Source organism: Onychostruthus taczanowskii, unplaced genomic scaffold (assembly GCF_017590055.1).
Source record: "Onychostruthus taczanowskii isolate IOZ18803 unplaced genomic scaffold, ASM1759005v1 scaffold27, whole genome shotgun sequence".
Classification (NCBI taxonomy): Eukaryota; Metazoa; Chordata; class Aves; order Passeriformes; family Passeridae; genus Onychostruthus; species Onychostruthus taczanowskii.
Window position 1 is genome coordinate 4,056,409 of NW_024500017.1, and position 20,790 is coordinate 4,077,198.

Below are 20,790 nucleotides of genomic sequence, written 5' to 3' on the forward strand. Positions count from 1 at the left end.
CCACAGCTAGGTAACTGAGTTATGTGATAGGTAAGTTACTGCCACACAGGTCAGGCAAAAAGAGTTCTAGTGAGTGGGGTGACATCAGACTGGTGACTGCCACTAGTGGGGTTCCAGGGGGTTCCATCCTTGACCCAGTTCTCTTCAACATCTTCATTAATGACTGGGATGCAGGACTCGAGGGAATACTAAATAAGTTTGCTGAAGACACTGAATTGGGAGGAGCTGTTGACTCCCTAGAGAGCAGAGAGCCCTGCAGAGAGCCCTCAACAAATTAAAGGGTTGGGCAATCACCAGCTGTGAAGTGTAAGAAGGGCAAGTGCCAGATTCTGCTCCTGGGATGGGCAGCCCTGGCTGTTTGTATAGACTGGGAATGAGAGGCTGGAGAGCAGTGCCATGGAAAGGGACCTGGGTCCTGGTAGATGGCAAGCTGGACATGAGCCAGCAGTGCCCTGGCAGCCAGGAGGGCCAGTCCTGTCCTGGGGGGCATCAGGGACAGCTTCACCAGCTGGGCAAGGGAGGGGATTGTCTTGCTCTGCTCTGCTCTGGGCCGGCCTCACCTCGAGTGCTGGGGGTGGTTTTGGTTGCCACAACATTAAAAAGATATTAAGCCATTAGAGAGTGTAATAAAGGAGGGCCATGAAGATGGTGAAGGCTCTGGAGGGGAAGCCATATGAGGAAGAGCTGTCACTTGGTTTGTTCTCTCTGGAGAAAAGAAGACTGAGAGGAGGACCTCATTGCAGTTACAACTTCCTTGTGAGGATAAGTACAAGGTGAAGTAATGATGTTTTCACTCTTGTGACCGGTGACAGGACCCAAGGGAATGGCCTGGAGTTGAGTCAGGAGAAATTTAAGTTGGATATCAGGAAAAGGTTTTTTTATTTGGAGGGTGGTTGGGCACTGGAACAGGCCCCCCAGGGAAGTCATCACAGCACCCAGTCTGATAGAATTCATGAAGTGTTTGGACAACGCCCTTGGGCACATGGTGTGAGACTTGAGGAGTCCTGCACAGGGCCAGGAGATGGACTTGATGGCCCTGATGGGCCCCTTCCATCTCAGCATATTCTGTAACTCTATGATTCTATGAGCAGTTTTTTTGTTATTCTGGGTATTACTGCTTAGCTAAATACACAGATTAGGGACTGAAAGAGGTACAAACTATATTATATTTAACACCAATGACCTGAATATCTTTTTCCTTCAGAGGAATTGTTATCTTGCAAACTGCTCTTCTTGCCTGGTACATGTGTTTGCTGTTGCACACAGGTGGCAATACAGTAGAATAACTGCAGGTGACAAGATCTAGGAATCTGGTAGAAGCTTTTTAGATCTAGGAATGCTTTTGAACCTTTGCTATAGAAAACAACTAAACTTAAGGAGTTCTTTTAAAGCCCAAACATTTCTGCAGTTTAACTGGAAAGAAATCCATGCACTATGAATTTGGACAAGAATCTGCAGGACTGGGAATCCTACTCAGAAACAGAAGGTCCTGCTTTACACTTAGTCACAGTCATCTCCCTGTGACTCACTGCCTTCTCCTTCCCTAGAAGGGGCCCCTACTTACACTAAGAAAGTATGCACATCTCTGTATCACCTGTGACTGATTCTTAACTTCTTCAGTGATTTCATTTGTAATTTTATACAGATGACCAGGCATGTTGTAATGAATATTTTCATTCACCTCTTAAATTCTCGGGACTTACAGACTTTGTGAATAGTAGCCTTAATTGTAAATTCAGTAGGATATACCACAGAACAACTCATATTTCTATGCAAATATAGAATATAGATTCCGCAATTCCATGTACCACTGCAGTGTCTATCCATATGGCAAAATGTAGGTATGTACTACAATAGTTTTAATCAAGATTTATACTAAGACAGAAAAGTTGGAACACTCTTATATAAATATTTCCCCAATGAGTCACTAATCCACACATCTCAATAGCTGGCGTGGGGAACACTTGCATTCCAAGCCGTACTGCGAAGTAGGCAGCTTCGAAATAATTTATAAACTAAGTGAATAAGGAACTTTGGAGTGAGGAAAATGAGTTAACAGATAGCAAACCCAGAATACCGAGGACACTGGCAAGCCCAGCACCTGCCCGTGGAACGCCGCCCGCGCTCCCCGGCCCTGCCCGCGCACCTGGCCGCGCCCCCGCCGCGGGGGTCGGGGGCGGAGGGTGGGATCTCAGGCATCGCTGATGCCTCTTCCCTCCCCCCCTTCTTTCCACCTTCTGCTCTATAATTGCCCGCCTCCTTTCTCTCCCCTTTCGCCTTATCAGATGCGGAGCGGCCAGCGGGGAGGGAAGCGGCTCTCCCGCAGCCGGCTCAGCGCCCGCAGCCACGCGTGAAAAGCAGCGGCCGCTCCCCGCCGGCCGCTCCCCGGCCGATGCCCGCACAGGTCGGTGTGCGCTGCGCTTCGTCCCCCTCGAGGGCAGGGGCCAGGCGAGCGGGGGGTCCAGGCAGGACTGGAGAGCTTCCCATCAACCTGCCCGGCCACCTCCGCGGCGGTAGGACCGGATCGTCGGAGGGAGAACGGGGCGAGGGAGGAGGAGATGGAGGAATGGAAGGTGGCGAGCTCAGGCTAGGACGGGGAAACCCCTTTAGGAAACCCCCTGCAAAGGCCTTACTTTGATAGCTGCTAGTAATTAAAACCCAATCAGTGTCACTGTTGCTGTGGCGGAGGCTCTGTCTCCCTCGCTCCCTCCCTCGCTCCTCTTCGCGCTCTGTCAGAGCGGTCGCTCCGCCCCGGCCCCGCACGGCGCTTTCTTCGCGGAGCTGCCCGGGCTGGCGAGCGCGTCCCCGCCTCGTCCCCGCTCGCTGCCGGCAGCCCCGGCTCTCACGGGGTGCGCTCCCCGCCTCACCTCGGCGGAGGCAGCGAGCTCCCCGCGGTCCCTCCCTTCACCCGCCGCGGGGGCACTCGGTTTCGCACGGGTGGGTGCTGGTGGTGGGGAGCCCCCGAAGAGGAGTCGGGGGTCAGGAGCGGAGCCTGAAGCCCCCCGGCCAGGCTGGCCGCGCTGCGGGGCTGGAGAGGCGAGCGGGAGAGCGCGGTCCCGCTCCCCTCCGCCGCCTCCCTCTGTGGGGCCGGGGCCGGGGCAGGTCGCGCTCCGGCTTGGCCCGGCGGGCCGGGCGTGTTCCCGGGCAGCGCCGCTCCGCAGCGAGACACCGAGACGGGAAAGCCCCGAGTGACCTGCCCGTCCCGGGGGCTGTGCTCAGCCTCCTCCCCTGGGCTGGGTGCGCGGAGCCGGGGCAGGGCGGAGCGCGAAGGTGTGCTCGTGTTTGTCCCGCTGCGGGCTCCCGGGGATGCGTCCTTCCCTCAGGAGAAGGTGCCCTGTGGCCAGGAGCCCTGTGTGCCAGGAGTCCTGGAGCCCAGCTGGGAGAGATGCTCCGGGGAGCAGGGCTCACCTCTTGGCAGGGTTCTTGGCTTGCTTGGTGTCTGCTCCTAGCGCTAGTCTGGCAGATAACTCATTTACCACATACTTACTAAAAGGTGAAATATGTAAAGAGCAGAAGGAATAGGATATTTGTTTTTAGTCCCACACAATGTGAGCCACAAGGTGGCTGCAGACGGGGATTTCCTTTCCTGGTTAAGTGAACCCTGACGTGCGGATCATTGCAGAGATGAACTCGTGTGTAGCTGATCCAGCACCAGTTATGTCTATTCCAATAAATCTCATTTCTCTGGCTTTTCTATAAAAGCAGCAGTAGAGAATGTTTCTAACATAGGATTATCGGTCAGTTAGTATTTATAGCTCTTGCTTTGGAGGAGGGTTTTATATCAAATATAGCAGATGGGGAATTCAGCCCCCACTGTGAGTGAATATTTTAATGTCTGGGTTATTATGGGAGGCCATCCACACATCATCAGTGGTAACTGCCTGGAAGAATGAGTTGCTTGGAGTGTCTGTATATACTTGATCCAGGTTGTATTCCTGAGTTATGAGAGCAGCATCAGTACCCAACATGAGATTCACAAGAGATGGATTTCAGCCTGTTTTGAGATACTCTCAGTTCTTTGTATTGCCTGCCACTAGGCAGCTGTCTGCTGACTGTGGTTCTTGGGTGTTTGACACCTTGGTTCATGTAGCAGAAGACTTGGGAACTTTGCACAAGTTTCTCAATTCCATCTGGAGGATGGGTCTAAGAACTCTGCATAGCAATATGTAAGTTCCTGGGGCAGAACCTTTATTTGGAATCTAGGTACTTTCCTCTGTCTTGAGAGATTTACACTATGACAGATGGATTCAAAGTATATGTTTAAGTAATGTGAAATTTGTTGATAATATGGTTAAAACGTTGATAACCTCCTTTGGAGATGGAATTTATAATGTATGTATTTCTCCTAAATATTTCTAGGAGTTGTGTCAAGCATTCATGACTGGTATTGGTGACAGCAGACTTACCAACTATAGAACTATAGTTGTCCCACTGGGACAGCTATAGGAGGATGCAAATACTCAGAGAGAGAAGAGGATGTAGGTCTTATCCTTATCCTCTTGTGTTTAATAATGATTGAGGTACTTCAGTCTGCTTTTTTTATTAGCTAGTGGATGAAGCACTTGCCATGTGCCTTCAAGACAAGGAAAACATGGACGGCAAATACAGTGATGGTATGTCAGGACTATTAGAGAAAATGACAGAGGAGGTAAATGTGAGAAACCTACAAAGTGGAAGTATATTTTGCCCAAGTAAACCTTCAAATCCTCTTTGCTGCCTACAAGAAATCTATTATTAATTATCTTAATTTGTTTCTCCTGTAGTATTTTAACAGGTGAGAACAGCAAAAAATCATCTTCTTGGCCCAGAAAATTGACTAAAACTAGTGCAGTAAAGTTGAGTGAAAGAGAAATCTTTATAAGTATGGTGCTAGGCACGTATTGATGCATCTTGAGATTGGTATTGTTTTTAAGCTAACTTCTGTGGTCAGGTAAATTGCTCATTCTGAAACTTGTTCTTTGGAACCAGAACTGTTTTCTGTAACCCAGCTAGTTCATCTAGGACTACCTTTGGTATTCATATACTGCTGCATTCTAAAGCAGTATATGAATGCCAACTGGTTAACTGTAAATGGTTTTGACCATGATACTACCTACTGTAGGTTCAGACAGTACAACAGAGAGCACAGGATAAGCTGAATAAAGTAGAAAAAGGAAAATGGACAATGGGAGGAGGATGTGAGTTCCTTCAGAGCAAAGTTCTGCCTTTTAAAAAAAGCTTCAGAGTTCATTGCCACAGATACCTTGATAAGGTTCTTACAAAACTGGATTGTATAGAAAGATATGTTGTACTTTGTTATTAACTATAGCTTACTCTATTACCAATGCTTGTGTATGATTATCAAAGAATATACAGTTCCTTTTTACGTGGGCCAAGTTTTCAAAACTGTTGAGTAGCCCAAGTGGGGTTCTTTGTCCCTTTCAGGTAAAATGTCCTTTAGTCATAAAACTGCTGCCAGGAAAATTTGTCTCCACTGATGTCTGTGGTAAATTTCTTGTTGTTTGTTTTGTTTGCTTGGGGTTTTTTTGTTTGTTTTAATCAAATCCAGATTTGTCCCACAATTTTCATTAAAGTGGATGCATTCTCTTTGCCTGTGTAGTAAGTCTTTTTGTTCCATGTGTTTTCAGACCTGCTGATACTGTGTGTATTGAGGGGAGGAAGATGCTGCGTCGATACGAGATACAGAGCTGTTTTCTCTTGGCTTTCCTAGCTGTCACACCTTTTTTCATCAGTGATGTCCAGGGTCAAGGTAAGTCACAAATGAGAAGATGGAGTTTTTGGAGTTTTTCACCCTGATGTGCAGAAATAGACTTTTTATTCCAAATGCAAGTGTTACTTCCTCCTTAGTAGGATGTGAATCCAATAATACTGAAATGAAGCAGGAATTTTGCTGCTGAGCTCGGGGAGCAGGTGGGAGTAGAATTACATCTTTATGTGTGCTCTTTGAATCTACTATCTCAAATAGCATAAATATTTGTGCAAATTCATGTGTCTCAAAATGAATTATAAACATGTTTTTACTTCTATTTACCTGAAAATACTTATCAGAAATTGCTCTTATTGTCCTCTACATAATGAAGCAAGTTTGAAGGATCAGCTATGATGTGAAACTTGTATGGAATATGTATGGTTTTTGTCTTTTGGAACAGTAGCTTTTGTAGTGCTTATATCATTCCATATTGCACAGATCTGTTAAATGTCACAGACTACTTCTGCAGCTTTTAAAATGAAAATCTCCTTTGTGAACATTAAAGGATACTGCTGGGATTGTTAGGCTTACATACTTGTTGGATTGTATTGACAGTGGCTTGACTGCTAGAGAAAATTTATCCTATTGCTTGGGGATGGAGGGAGGAAGAATACCAATGAGTTGTTATGATTTCTAAAGAAAGGCATTTCTCTCAACTTCAGATTTATGTAATCCCTTTGATATGAGATTGCATGGGCATAACCAGGAGCAGAATTGGATCCTAGGGTCTTTTAAAGCGATTTGTGTAATGCATTATTCATGAGGACATTTGGAAACTATTGGCAACATGAGGCTTTCAAAATTCTGATAATGCAAGTAGCTGTGTTGTCCAGTCTGCGTGGCACTCGAGTGCTGGGGAAGCATACACTCTTGGATCTTTGGAAATTTGTGAGCATTTTACAAGCCTCTCCCAGAACTTAGGGACACGTGTAAGCTGTGATATATGATGTCGGCAATGTGAGGTGAATCAAGAAATGTATGTTCCCAATGTTCAGTGCATCGTTCTGGTCAGAAATTAGGTCCAGAATGTTTGTGACTTAATGAGCCAATAAAGCAAAGCATATGGTTAGGCTTTTCTCTGTATTTCAGTCCTAATACATAAGGTTAAGGTTTGCAAAACAGGTGTGGGGGTTGAGGTCCACCTCCAGAAAGTTTTGCAAAATTCCTTGATCTTGGAAAACTATATTCTTCTCCACTTTTTTAAAACTTTGATTCCATCAGTTACAGTTGGAGAGTGTTCTCCCTTTAATACCAGTACAATGAAATGAAGGTCGGAGAGGTTTTTTTTCCACAGTAGTCACCCTAGCAGGAGCTAGAGTTGGTGTATTTGATGAATAAAGAACAATACTTCCCTTGTTCTTAGACTCTTTCAGCAAGCATCAGCTATGGAATGCTGTCAGCAGTGTGGTACCAAACTAAGCGGACCTTAGCCCAACATGACTGTTATTCTATTGAATTAGGTGATATGAAGTCTCTATTCCATGTTCACATAAAAATAATCTATTGGTACACTAAAAGTAATAAGATGTTTCTCAAATTCTTTTTGTCAAGGTTGCCACCTCTTGAAGTAAGCTCTTCATGCAGCTGGCAAACTATTTACAATTTAATACCGTTTGTTTGTGTGTTTTAATCAACTGTACACTCTGCCAACATGTAGGAAGAGCTGGCATTAGTTCCAGCTTGTGTTTCCTTCCTTTGGCAAAGATGCTCAGGTAAAGGTGTGTAATGTGGCTTCTTGGAAAGGAGAATATGTTTGTGAGACTGAAGCCAATATGCCTGAAGCTACAAATTATCCATTCACAGGAGCTAAGTGGTTGTATCTCACTGTGCCACATAGCACAGTTTTGTTTTGAATCAACAATTATTTTTTCAGCACTGCTGTTTCTTCCCCATTCAATATAATGTATAAATAACATACTTTGTCTGTTTATGTTCTTATATAGTGCATGAATAATGCTGGGCAAGAAAAACAGTTGAGAATTTTTCATTTATTCATAAAGTAACTTGCTTTGAGAGTTTTTCTGTATGTAAAGTTGGATTTTCTTTCTGTAGCAATAATTTTCATGTGTTACTCCTGTAATTGCTAAGTAACTGCAGTGCATATTAACTTATTCTTATGACAACAGTAAATTGAAAGCCACAATATTTAGTTAGTATCCAAACTTAGACTACTGGATGTCTTGGAGAATTGTCTATAAGCAATTTATTGTATTTTTCCTTTCCAGTAAGAGTTGAAAACATTCATTCTCTAGTTGTCTGTAAGAGTTATGTGTTTGGAGTATTGATTTACCTGGTGGCATAAACCAAAGCCTCGAACTTGTCCGTTTTCTTTTGGGTGACTGCTCTAATGTTGCTGACAGCCATTCTCTTTTGCATTCCTGTAAAACCACTTAATGAGATCTAGCTACTGATTTTTATCAGTTAACTGACTCAGCTTGGATTGATTTTTTTCCCTTTCTGCAAGAAGTGAGATTTTGTTCCACAGACAATAAAGGCCCAAAGAAATAAAGATATCCTCTTCAGGTTGGTGAATGCGTAGTAATTCCCATCAATATTTTGTCTGTTTGAGTGCTAGATTTTTAACTCCTTAGCTATATGTACTTTCTATGCCAGAACATTAGTCTTTGCACAACTAAGACACAGTTGACTATCTGCCTAGTGAATAATTATTTTCTTTCTTATGGTTTGTTGCTGTGTGGGAATGTTCCTTCCACTGCACTGCTGCCTTTGGTATAAAAAGATCCCGCTGAAAATTGACCAGTTATGTAAAGACTATTCTGGCACCACTTTTCTAGTCTTTCACGTTGTAACTCTGTAGCATACAGAAAAACTGGTGATTGTGTCCTTCTTTGCTTGTAAGGTCTGTGATTGTTTTATATGGGCTCATATATTTACCTGTTTTGGTGATGGCTAATAGCAGGCCAGAAATATGCTTCTTTGTTAGAAGGTGCTTTCATAAACTCTCAAGTTGAAAGTTGGATGGAAAGAAATGATGGGAAAGGAAGATGGCAGACAAAGTGAGCTCTGAAATTCTAAGACATGATTGGGGTTTTTTTTGGTCAATCCTTGGTGTTACTTTGTTGCTCTCTGCTCTGCTTCTTAATCCCCATACAAAATTGCTTAATCCCAGTAAAATCTGCAGCATTTTCACACTTGCATGCAGCTATTATTTAAAATTTATTTTCTATTCCTGAGGCAAAATAATAAAAGTAATTGTATTTTTGCAGACTTCTAGGTATGATTTGTCACTCTTGTTCATTTAGCCCCAATTTATTGTGATTTATGTATAGCTCCAAAACACAATGAATCTTGAGAATGAATTAAAAACTGTAATCCATAATTGCAGTCTGCTTGGCTTTAAAAGCTTTTTGCCATAGTCTCTGTCATGTTTTTACAATTATAGCATGCTGAATGTTCTTGCAGAAACCTGCCTAGCAAAACATTTTGCAGTATGAGGGCCAAATTTTCAAAGAACTGATGTTGTATTTGCAGTGATTCCTGCGCATGATCTTGCTCTCAGCCTCTTTCTTTCTAAACTTCAGGGAGGTGACAGGCAAACTGCAGATGAGGTCTGACAAGATTGTGCCCAGCAACTAAGGAAATGCTTGGGTTGGGTGTGAGCCCAGTGCTGCCAGTCAGAAGAGCTTTGAGTGTGTGGAGCTCATGTGCTGCCTGCTGCTTCTGTCCCCTTGCCTCTCTTCTTGAGCTTGTTCTCTGAGGTCTCTGAGAATGCACAGGTGTTGATAAGCTGTTCTTGGTACTGAGCTACTCTCTTTTCTGTGTTCTGGTGTTAAGTTCCTCAAGGAAGAGAACGCAGAACCTGCCCTTGGTCTGACAAAACTGCCACTTAGGGAATGGGAGACTGGATGCAAGGGAATACATCTCTTGTATTAAACCTCCAAATTCTTACTTCTAAGATCCAAAATGTATTTAATAGTAGATGACATGGAAAAACATGCGCCCCTGAATCTCAAAAAACTACAACATGCCTTTTTCTTTCTTTCTTCCCCCAAACTCCTGGAAAAAGTAGCATGTAGGAAAAAGTTATTGGTTCAGAACAGGTCTTTGGCTGCTGCTGGTGCCAGAGCTGCATTGGCTGTAGCAGGTCAAATGGAGAGGCCAGAAGTTGTTGGCCAGCACATTCTGCCTGTTGACTCAGACACTGCATGTGCTGTAATCCCTAAATCTCAGAAATATCATGAGACTGTTGGTTTATTATATCTAAAGGACCAACAAACTGTGGGCATGAGCCTAGTCAATAAAGAGCAATCTTAGCCCTGGGGAAAAGAAATTGCCACTTCCCTGCTTCAGATTAATTTTCCTGATTTTTTAGACTTACTAAAAGAAGCCTTAAGATGTAGTGGCAAAGGCACCAAGGGTTTGGAAAATGAAGGAGACTGTTCAGGGGGCTGTGCAGGCAATGGGAAGAGGAGGAGTAAGGTTGGAGGTATTAAAGGTTTTCTAGCCCTTCTGTCATTCAGTCTTTAAGTAGCTTCCCTGGGTGCCTTTCCCTGTAGATCAGTTTGTTCTCTGTGAGCCAAATTCTATTCACATGTATGAAGATTTCCCATTGCTGATAGCCAGGCTGCACTGCCGGATGCTTTGCTGCAGTTCTTCAGTGAAGAAGGGTTGTGCCTCCCTAAAGCAGAGTAGAAAGGTTTTGTAGAATGTGGTCCAGCATCAGTGGAGTTTGACTGAGCAGTGGGATGTAAAACTGTAAAAAACTTGTTGATGTGCAGAGACGCAAAGTTGCTGGTAGTATGGCAACAACCTGGGGTAGTTTCTCCATTTGTTCCTGTGTGTGTTGCTTCATTGATATATTGCCTCTTTTTCAATAATTTCATGCTTTTATTCATTTCACCTGCTGCTTCAGTTTGAAACCTGGGTGACATCACAATATAAATAGAAGTCAAATTTTACTTACCATCCAGATTGCCCCTAAGTCTTGACTGGCCTGTGCATGCCTGCTAGTCTTGATGAGACTGAAGCAGTGTTTGCAGCTGCAAAGCTTTGTGCTGCTTTAGCCAGGTTTGCAAATTGGGCAGCTGATGTTCCCTTTGCCTTGTGCACGCCTGTCTTTTCTCTTGGTTTTTCTCTCCTCACAAGGATTTGAAAATTTGGCCCTGGGTGACATTAAATGTGGGGGAAATGCCCACTGTAATGAGAGGTAAAGGAGTGTAGGTTATGCATATTGTCAGTGTAAGCAAGACAGCAATTTTAATTCCCATATATTAACAAAGAGCATTTTTATTACCAGCTTTGCCTGCTTAACTAGTGTCATAACATCTAACATTGTCTTTCTGTCCACTGCTGTTAGGTTGTTTAGTTTGTTTTGTAAAGAGATAAATAAAAGGTCTGTCTGAGGGAAGTAGTGCACTTGGGGATGTCATTTTACAAACTAATAAACTGATGTATGTGACATTTTAAATAACTTGCATCCTTTAGCATTAAAATTTTGTGTTGTCTTCCTATATGTGTTTATTTTTGTTTGTTTAAAATTAGTTCGTCTTTATTTGAATTTAAAGTGTTATTTTCTTTCCAAACTTGCAGTGTCCCCGCCAACAAGACTAAGATATAATGTAGTGAGTCCTGACAGTGTACAGATCTCTTGGAAAGCCCCCAAAGGGCAATTCACTGGATATAAACTTCTTGTCACTCCAAGTTCAGGTAAAAGTCTGTATGTTCTCTTTAAGGTGAAAGAACTGTCTTCCTAAGTCATAAAAAGTTTTTAGAGTTTAGTGTCCTCCTCCACAATGAAGAAATTGTGAGCAAGCTTTGGGTAATGAAGTACTGGCTGGTCAACAGAAGAGAGATTGATTTCAGTAGAGGATGGTCAGGCTCAGAAAATGGGAGTCACATGCCTGAGGTAGCAGAGGTGGGTCAGTGCTAGTTGTGCTTCATGTATAGTCTTTGGGAATTGTCATTGATCGTCTGTCTTTACCTTTCTTCCAGTGGGGTGTAAGGAATTCTAGGAATTGTTCAAGGGAAAGTATTGGAATCCTAATTCAGTCAACCTTCAAGGTGGATCTCCTTGTCTCTTATCCCTTAGTGAGCTGTCCAGAAAAGAATTAAGAAAACAAGTAATCTTTAAAGGTCTTTTGACTGAAAAGTTAGATAAAAACGTGGCTGTGTAGAGCTGTATAAAGATCCTACTTCTGTACATTTAAAATTAAATTTAGATACAGAAACAGTTTTAACATGCAGCTAAAATACATCTTTGTATATATTGGCATGCAATCTTTATATGTAAATGGACGTATAAATATTTGTATTTACTTGTTCAATAACAAGTATTTATTTGTATTTATTTGTTCAATATTTGTATTTATACATTAGAATTTCCTAGCCTAAAGAAAGCTGGCAAAGCGAGTATTCAGAGGTGATGTGGCTGTGACAGGGTCTGAACTGGCAGACAGTCACAGAGGGAAAGCCTATTAGTATGATGTTACCAAGCTTGACAGATTTTGTGGATTGTTTCTCTTAATGATTTTTCTGGACACCATGTCTGTTTCATGAGGCCCAGATATAAACGCTGGTCTTAAGAGTGTTTCTGTTTAAGAAAACTGGTTAGACTGCCTATCTTGTTGATTTTCTGGGATGTTCTCTGGTCTGGCTGTATGGATAGTCCCAAAAGTGGGTAAAGTGGGAATGCTTAGGTCATGGTAGAGCTTGAGATATTTTAAGTCATTACATTTACTGTGCTATAAGAAAAGCAAACAAAGTTATGTGTTTGTTATGCATTTTTTTTCTTTTCTCCTATAGGTGGAAAAACAAATCAATTAATTCTTCAAAATACTGCAACCAAAGCAATTATTCAAGGTCTCATTCCAGATCAAAATTATGCCCTTCAGATCATTGCATTCAATGAAGACAAGGAGAGTAAGCCAGCACAAGGCCAGTTCAGAAGTACGTGTCTCTTTATGGCTGACATACAGAATGTATCAGATATTTAATGTAACTTCTGAAATGGTAATAAGACTTACACAAAGGGGAATGATGGAAAAACAGTTTTTTCTGAGGTGGAAGGAAAATCAAAGTCATGTATTTTAATTGGTGTAAGTATAGGTGCAGGCCTGCATTAATTGCATAGTATGTTCTTGCATTGGGCTTTTTGTTTCCATTGGATTGGCATCCTCATTTCTTTTGGAAATTAGCTGGGATTTCATTTAAAGAATGTTCAGTGAGTAGAAATAAAGTGCTATATTCTGATACTTTAAAAATTTCCTTTTTATTAAAACAGTGTTATAGCTGTGCCAACTGGCAACTAGATGCTAGTTTAGTAGTATGAACGGCTGATTTCTTAGTGGTCTTCAGTGGTCAAGTATGTTTACAAATTTGATTTTTTTATATAATCAAGACATGCTCTTAATGTCTATATCATAGTGATATATACACTGCTTTATCTGATTTATCTTGATCTTGTGAAATGTGTTAAATATGATTAGTGGAGATTTGGTTAATAATGTGGCAGTGTAGGAGTACAGTTGAAAACCTAATGAATTCTCTGATGCTAAATTTTCCTCACTGTCTTTGCTAAGCTACCTTTCTCTTCAAACCAGCACAAGATATAAATATGCTGAGGACTTGATGTGGTGTGTATCCAAGTCCTTTTAGCTTTTCACCACTACAATTGTGTATTTACTACCTTAAGTTCTGTCCTGGTTAGAAAACCCACAAAACCACAGATTATTTTAGCATTAAAAAGAAGCCCACAGAAGGCAACAGCAAATTCTATAATGTTAGGTGTAGCTGTTTTTGAAATGGCATTTAGGAAAAGTAGAGTAGGCAACTTGATTTAAGAATATGGGGATTCTATTCTGTTTAGTATACTCTCTTTGCTGCACTTAAGGCTGGAGTTTCATTTAAAAGCATGATGCTTTTCATGAGTAAAGAATGCAGATGCAGCATATATACAAGTCCTTTTTTTGCTCTCCTGTATTATAGTTTTTTCCCCTTGTACTCTGACATGTGGCAACTAATTCTTGAGATGAAAAAAGGTCAAATATATAAAGAGTTTTGGGAATATTATCTGGTTTAGTGCATTGGAAGTATGGGTTTAATGCTCTGAAGTTGTAACTGATGTACTAAGAATTCTCAAGCTTGCAATAAAATTTTATTGTCAAAAGAGTATTTCTCTTTTTATAGTGAGGTATACATTCTTATTCTAATACATAGTGTTTAATGAACTAAGATCAATGGGGATTTTTTTTTTCCTTTGGAAATGTAGATGTAAAATCATGTGCTAGATTAAATCTTTGTCTGTGTAAATATTGGAGAAAAACTGCTGTCTTGTCTCTTCTTTTGTGGTTAGAATTTTGACAGTTCCCAAATCCAGAAATCTGTCAGGATGTGACCAACTTGTCTCCTTTGGACATTTTCAGACTTTTGTACCATTTTTTCTGGAGACTTGGCCCTCAATAGCACTAGCATTAGAGGAGGCCAGCTAGTTGGTATTCTACTCTAATTGGAGTAGAATTTTATTTTTTCAGTGGAAGATATTCTCAGCTTCATTGTTTTAAGCTTTTCCTGGCTGTTGCAGACAGCTGGAGTGTGGATACCATTGAGCATTCCAAGAAAATTCTGGAAGGGATTTTTCTTCCCAATTCGTGACTTTAGCAATGACTTTGTCAGAACTTCTCAGACTATTTGTAGAGCACTACTGGCTACTAATGTAATATTAGGAATTGCTAATCATATTGAGTTCTGCTTGGCTGTTGTGAGAGATTTGAGATATAGTAAGGGAGATATCCCACCCCCTGGTGGAATGGGAAACTGTCCAAGTCTCCTTGCACTCCTGGAAGTATTTGGTGCCCTTACTGCAGATTTGGGCATAGGATCTAAGCTGATTCTGTAAAGAGGACAGTGCAACAGCTGGCTTATGTATTTTTGTGTTGACTGACTTGGAGGGGAACTTTGCAATGCTGGACTTTCCCCAGCTAACTTTGCCAATTTTCTGGACTATATTTCCAGTGTGGGATCTTGTCTGCATGGGCTTAGGTGCTGATGTCACTTTTTGGACTCTCCTGTGTGAAGAGAGTCAGTTTTGAGAGATTTAATGATGATAGAATGGGGAAAGAGCCATAAAAATAAAAAATGCAACAGGAGGGAGGGATAACACAGAATCAGTAACTCATTACCTAAACATATCTTCATATGCTCTGTGCACCTACTTTACCAGGAAGAAGAAAATTACATGCTTCTAACTGCCTTGTTTCTAGATTAATTTATTTTCTCCTTTACTTTACAGTTAAAGACATAGAGAGAAGAAAAGACACAAGTAAATCCAAGGTGAAGGATCCAGAAAAAACAAATGCGAGTAAACCAGCTCCAGAAGGTCAGATCATAACACATGTGACTTATGTGATACTATGAATATAATCAGTTTTTTTTTGTTTAACTTGGCCACTGTAGAGATTTTCTGTAAGTCAGTACTTTAAATCTGGTTCCCAGGGTTAAATTAAATAGAGGGGGAAAAACCCAGTATTTTCAGAAATATTGGAGAGCTGCTACAGAAGTATTGCTTTTATTTCTGTGTTTTGCTTTGCTTTTTTATAAAGTCCTAAATGCCATCATGAATAGATAAAATTATTTTAAAAAAATTTAGGTAATATTAAAATTATTAAAAGCTACTTGTATTTCCCCACTGGGTGCACTTTGAGTAGTGGAAGAATCATGCAGGTGTGTGTGCATGTAATAACAACTTCTTGTCTTGGCTGTAAGACAGACTGGCAGTATTAATTCCTGCCTAAAGTCAAATTAATACTATTGTGTAATTAGCCACATAATAACTTGATAAGTCTGTCCTAGTGTAGGTTGTATATATGAAAACATTTGAAACATTTTGAGGGAGGGAAAAAAAAGGAGTTAATTTTGACCTGTTGCAAGGAGCCAATCTTCTGGTGAAATGTGATACTGCTTGCCATGAGAAGTTTGTCTGGTATGGACGAGAATCTATTTCAAGCTTAATATGCATCTCTATTTCCTGTTATTTTAAAATTCAAATAGCATCTTCTTTATGGAGTAACCCCAACAGTAATTATTCCCTTCAGTGGTTATTTATGGTATACAGAACAAGAAGAGCTTGGTATGACCTTAAATAGTCTCTCTGTGAATAAACTGGACAGTTTCAAGGATCCCATTTTCCCCTTCCATATAAATCTGTCTCCAGTAATGAAAGTGTCAAAGACCTCACCCAAAGCTCCTTGAAGCCCACACAAATTTTTCTTTGGTGGGTTTTTATTCTTACCACACATTTCTATGTCATGTTGTATTTATTAACACTATGCAAGTTTGTTTCCATACAGCATTTCTCAAACCAAAGCACCCTTGAATTCCATTGGGTGCATTGGAAGAATTTTAGCTAGTGTTTGCAACACTAAAGAGACCAGTTGTACCTGCTAGAGCATGACAGGGTAGTGGATAGGTGATCTTTCCTACATCATCATGCCTACAGGAAGGCTGAGCTGGAAGAAATGACAGAACTGAGAAGGAAAATGTGATTTGCTTTCTTAATGAAGGACAATTGATAAAAGTTGAAGGAGGGAAAACTGGGCCTGTACTTGGAAAATGTTGATTAAATACAGACAGAGGAAAGTGTCTGCCAGACTGTGGGAGAGAATTTATGCTTTTTTCATGGAGTAAGGGCAAAACTACGATTGGTGAGAGGAGCTTGGTTCTGCAGTCTGTCCCTTTTTAGGATTCATGTTTACTTTTGAAGTCTTTGGTTTAGTCACCTTCCTCATCCCTACGCCACTTTTTACTCATCTGAATGTCTTCAGTTGAATTAGGAGAGTTTGTAACAGGACAAAATACATCTCCATCCAGCACTTCTGAAAAGATATTGCCTTATACTTACTGTAGCAGGTTTTACTAGAGAACTGGGGTGCACATTTAAAACTAAAGCACAGCTTAGAAACTTCTAGATCAGCAAACCTGATCATAAAGAAAAAATATTATGCTAATTTTTATGAATTCTTGAATTTGTTTTTCCCTATTTCCAAATCAGCTACATATTATTGTACAGTAACAGAACTTTTTCCTCTAGTCTAACTATTGCACATTTCTCTGCTTTGCACAGTATAATGATTATTCAAAGTGATGAAGATTACAACTGAATGACTTCAGTGGGAGTAGGGTGAGATTTTGAGTGAAAACATTGGGCAAAAATAACAGCATCAGCAAAAAATGTGTAACTGGGGCAGAAATGAATTCAGAAAAGATACACAGACAATAATGGTATCAAAACTTTCCTAGTTTAACATATAAAGACTGTTCCACCTCAAATTGAAATAAAATCAAAGAAATAAGGAAAAGTCTGAAAGAAATGGATTAAAGAAATAAATGCAAAATTTTACAGGAAACCCATTAATAATAACTTGATCCTCTGCAGATGTTTGACAGGAAATTATTTGAGTACAACCAAATGAATTCAGGCCAGCAGTTAATCGGTTTCATAACCATTTAGTGTATGGCTAAATTTGATGGATTTAATACCAGCCCTGATACATTCTCTGTGTGTTTATGTCTTTGGTCAAGTTGGCTAGACCTTGGGAGTTGACACTACAGAAGAAATTATTAGAATCATAATAAAATCATTAAGGTTGGAAAAAATGGCCATCATTGACTTGACCTAATACCACCATGTCCAAAAAACATCTCATCAAGTGGCACATCCATTCGGTTGTTGAACGCTTCCATGGATGGTGATGGCACCGATTCCCTGGGCAGCCTGTTCCAGTGTTTATCCTCTCTCACTGTGATGAAATTTTTCATAATATCCAATCTGAATCTCCCCTGGTTCAACCTGAGGCTGTTTGCTCTTGTCCTGTCATTGTTCCCTGGCAGAAGAGCCTGACCCCACCTGGCTACAGCCTCCTCTCAGGGAGCTGTAGAGAGTGACAAGGTTCCCCTGAGCCTCCTTTTCTCCAGGCTAAACACCCCCAGCTCCCTCAGCTGCTCCTCATCAGACTCCTGCTCCAGACCCTTCCCCAGCTCTGTTGCCCTTCCCTGGACACACTGCAGCCCCTCAATGTCCTTCTTGTAGTGAGGGGCCCAGAACTGGACACAGCTCTCGAGGTGTGGCCTCACCAGTGCTGAGTACAGGGGACAATCCCTGTCCTGGTCCTGCTGGCCACACTGTGTCTGATCCAGGCCAGGATGCCATTGGCCTTCCTGGCCACCTGGGCACAGACTGGCTCTTGTTCAGTCCCTGTTGACCAGCACCCCCAGGTCCTTTTCCAAGGGCAGCTTTCCAGCCACTGTTGCCCAGCCTGTAGGACTGCCTGGGGTTGTTGTGACCCAAGTGCAGGACCCAGCACTTGGCCTTGTTGAACCTCACACCACTGGCCTTGGGCCACTGATCCAGCCTGTCCAGTTCCCTCTGCAGAGCTCTCCTACCCTCGAGCAGATCAACACTCATGCCCAGCTTGGTGTTGTCTGTGAACTTATAGAAGGTGTTATTAATCTGTTTGTATAAACTTTTAAAAATCTTTTATGATGGCAGCTAGGTTGAGTTAGGTAGAATAATATCTTACCTGAGAAAAAGAGCAATCTTTGCCCTTAACACAAATTGAAAACAACCATTGTCCAGGCTACTGTTGTCAGTGGTTGTGGCTTCTGCTGTTCTCTTGAGTGAAGGAGGAGCATAATTCCCCAGCTATTAGTGTCAAGTTTTGATATAAGGAGATGCCTCCTGTGAACATCTGCACTGCTTCTTACACAATGATTCTTTCTGGCATTAGTAAACCAGAATATCTAAAATTATTGTTTTGGGGCAAAACTAATAAAGCACATCAATGTACTTGCCAGTGAGTATGAAAAATTACTGAGAACTCTTTCAGTATTACAAGCTCCAGTTTGTGTATTATGATAAGTCATATATCCTGTGGATTTTTCTGAAAGGCACTACATAATTGTATAAACTTGTTTGTAAATACTTAGCTAATATACCTTCTTCAGGGTCACACAATGAACCCCAGGATTTTCTCTTTCAGTTTCAATGGGTCAAAGATTTCACTATAATCCTTCTGCTCCTAGAAGCCAGCTCTTTGCTAAGAAATGCAACATGTAAATACCTGTACTCATGATTCTAGGTAGTTCCAGAGCATTTAACTCTTATTTTCATCTGTGGTTTGGAGGACTGTCCACTATTTAATTACCAACTGTCTAAGGCTCTGAGTAGTGCTGGGAGGTCTAAATGCCTTTTCTGAACTCCCAAATCTACTTTCTTCTGTCCTTAAATTAAACTCTTGTGAGGGTTTTCCTCTGTCTTTATGGAAGTCTGTCAACAGTTTGTATGGCTTGCTAGTAAAGCAGCTTCAGCAACCTAGATTAAAATTTTCCATCTATTCTGTCCTGTTCATTCAAGTAGTTTAAAAAGATTTACTCCTTTTGTGCTGTAAGTACTGTGCTCTTATCACAAGCAAACCTCCAGTGTATATCCAGTAATGTCATGGTGCCAAATTAATTCAGGCTTAATGTCTAGCACTCCTCCATCAAATGTTCACTTTATATTTGATTTCCAGAAACTTTCTGTAATTCTTCTGCATGACCACTTTCAAGTTCTGAATCTCCTTTCTATATTTTTGAGAACCTGTCATTTTTCAGCTTAGTGATTTATCGCTGCTGTGCACACTCATAATAATAATGTCAGAAGCTTTTCTCTTTCTGTCTGTTGAGAAAAAGCTCACAGATGTAGCTTCTTTCGGCACGCACTGATATTTGAGTGCTTGTACCCTGGCTCCTCTCCAGCTCCCTCATGTACAAAGCTCTTTTCTGTACAGTGTCAGGGGTTAATACATTCTGTGCCTTCTCAGATGTTTTACAGTTTCTCAGAGAGCTTTTATGACTGATTCTCTAATCAAATCCCTTTGGGGAGGGGAGAATCAGTGCTTTGACTATATCCTCTGGCAAATATATGACTACATCTTTTTCTGCAGAATATTTCTCCTTGTATCTGAACTGGGTTTAACTACCCATTTCAATATAAACAACAAAACACTGAGGCCAGTTTTATCTGCATTCCTGTTGATTTGATTGGGGATTTTTAGTTGAGAGGTGTGGTGCCTTAGTGTAGGCTTGCAGCCAAACTCCCACCTAGTTGCTTGCTCATTCCTCTCCCCCGCAGGATGGGAGAGAAAAAAGGAAGAACAGGAATGAAAGAGTTCATAGGCTGAGATAAAGACAGGGAGACTGCTTACCAGTTACCATGGTAGGCAAACAGAGTCAAGTGGGGGATGATTTGATTAATTTATTACCAGTTTAAAAATTTGCTAATGTGGGTAGTGGGAAACAAAAGAGACAAACATTAAAACAACAGCTCTCCTTTCCATTTTCCCAGGCTCAGCTTGACCTCCTCCAGACTCCTCTCCTCCTCCCTTGTTATCACTGCAAGTTACACTCAGTCCAAGTCCCTTCAGAGAGGAAGCAAGCGGTGCAAAAGGGGTGTTGAGAGATTGTGATCAGGGTGTAGTGGTCTCCCTTTTCCATTCCTTTCTTCTCATACCTTTCTTCTCCATGTACGTCATCCACAGGCTGCAGAGAATATCTGCTCTGCCAAGGAGCACACTCTCTTCTGACCTTGGGGTTCTCTCTACTGTTTCTCACTCTTTCTAACTTTCCTTCACTCTTTGCTGGGCATTTTTCCCCCCTTTCTTAAATATGTTTTCCCAGAAGTGCCATCATCTGTCCATGGACACTTGGTCTCTTTTCAAAAAGGCCACCACTGCAGCCTCCCTCCTGCCAAACCTGGCCACAAACACCCAATACCAAAGGTGCTCCATTAGTGCTTTACTAGAGTAAAGAATTTTCACGGTCTTTAACCTGTCCTGTTTGGAAATTCCCTTAAGCAGATCTCACATCAAGATGATTTAGCTAGAGCATGTATGGGTCAGATTTCTCTTCCGAATCAGGTGTCGTAGGATAAGCCCTACACAGTCTGTAGACATTCAAACAATGGGAAATAAGCTCCCATAAAAGGCTGTGATTTGTGTATCACAATATTAGTTACTTTCTCATTGTAAAGTGCATGTAATGGAGCCATA

The 20,790-nt window shown here is 41.4% G+C and overlaps 1 protein-coding gene across 1 annotated transcript in view; it reads left to right on the top strand.

Moving 5' to 3' along the window:
• The first annotated feature begins 2,306 nt into the window (after nt 1-2,306).
• COL14A1 (collagen type XIV alpha 1 chain) overlaps nt 2,307-20,790 on the top strand; it is a 114,544-nt gene continuing 96,060 nt past the window's right edge. Inside the window, exons 1-5 of the mRNA XM_041407562.1 lie at nt 2,307-2,404; nt 5,628-5,749; nt 11,300-11,416; nt 12,512-12,655; nt 14,997-15,083. Of these exons, the coding sequence (XP_041263496.1) occupies nt 5,662-5,749; nt 11,300-11,416; nt 12,512-12,655; nt 14,997-15,083 (436 nt within the window). The 5' untranslated portion in view covers nt 2,307-2,404; nt 5,628-5,661. The remainder of the gene's footprint in view (nt 2,405-5,627; nt 5,750-11,299; nt 11,417-12,511; nt 12,656-14,996; nt 15,084-20,790) is intronic.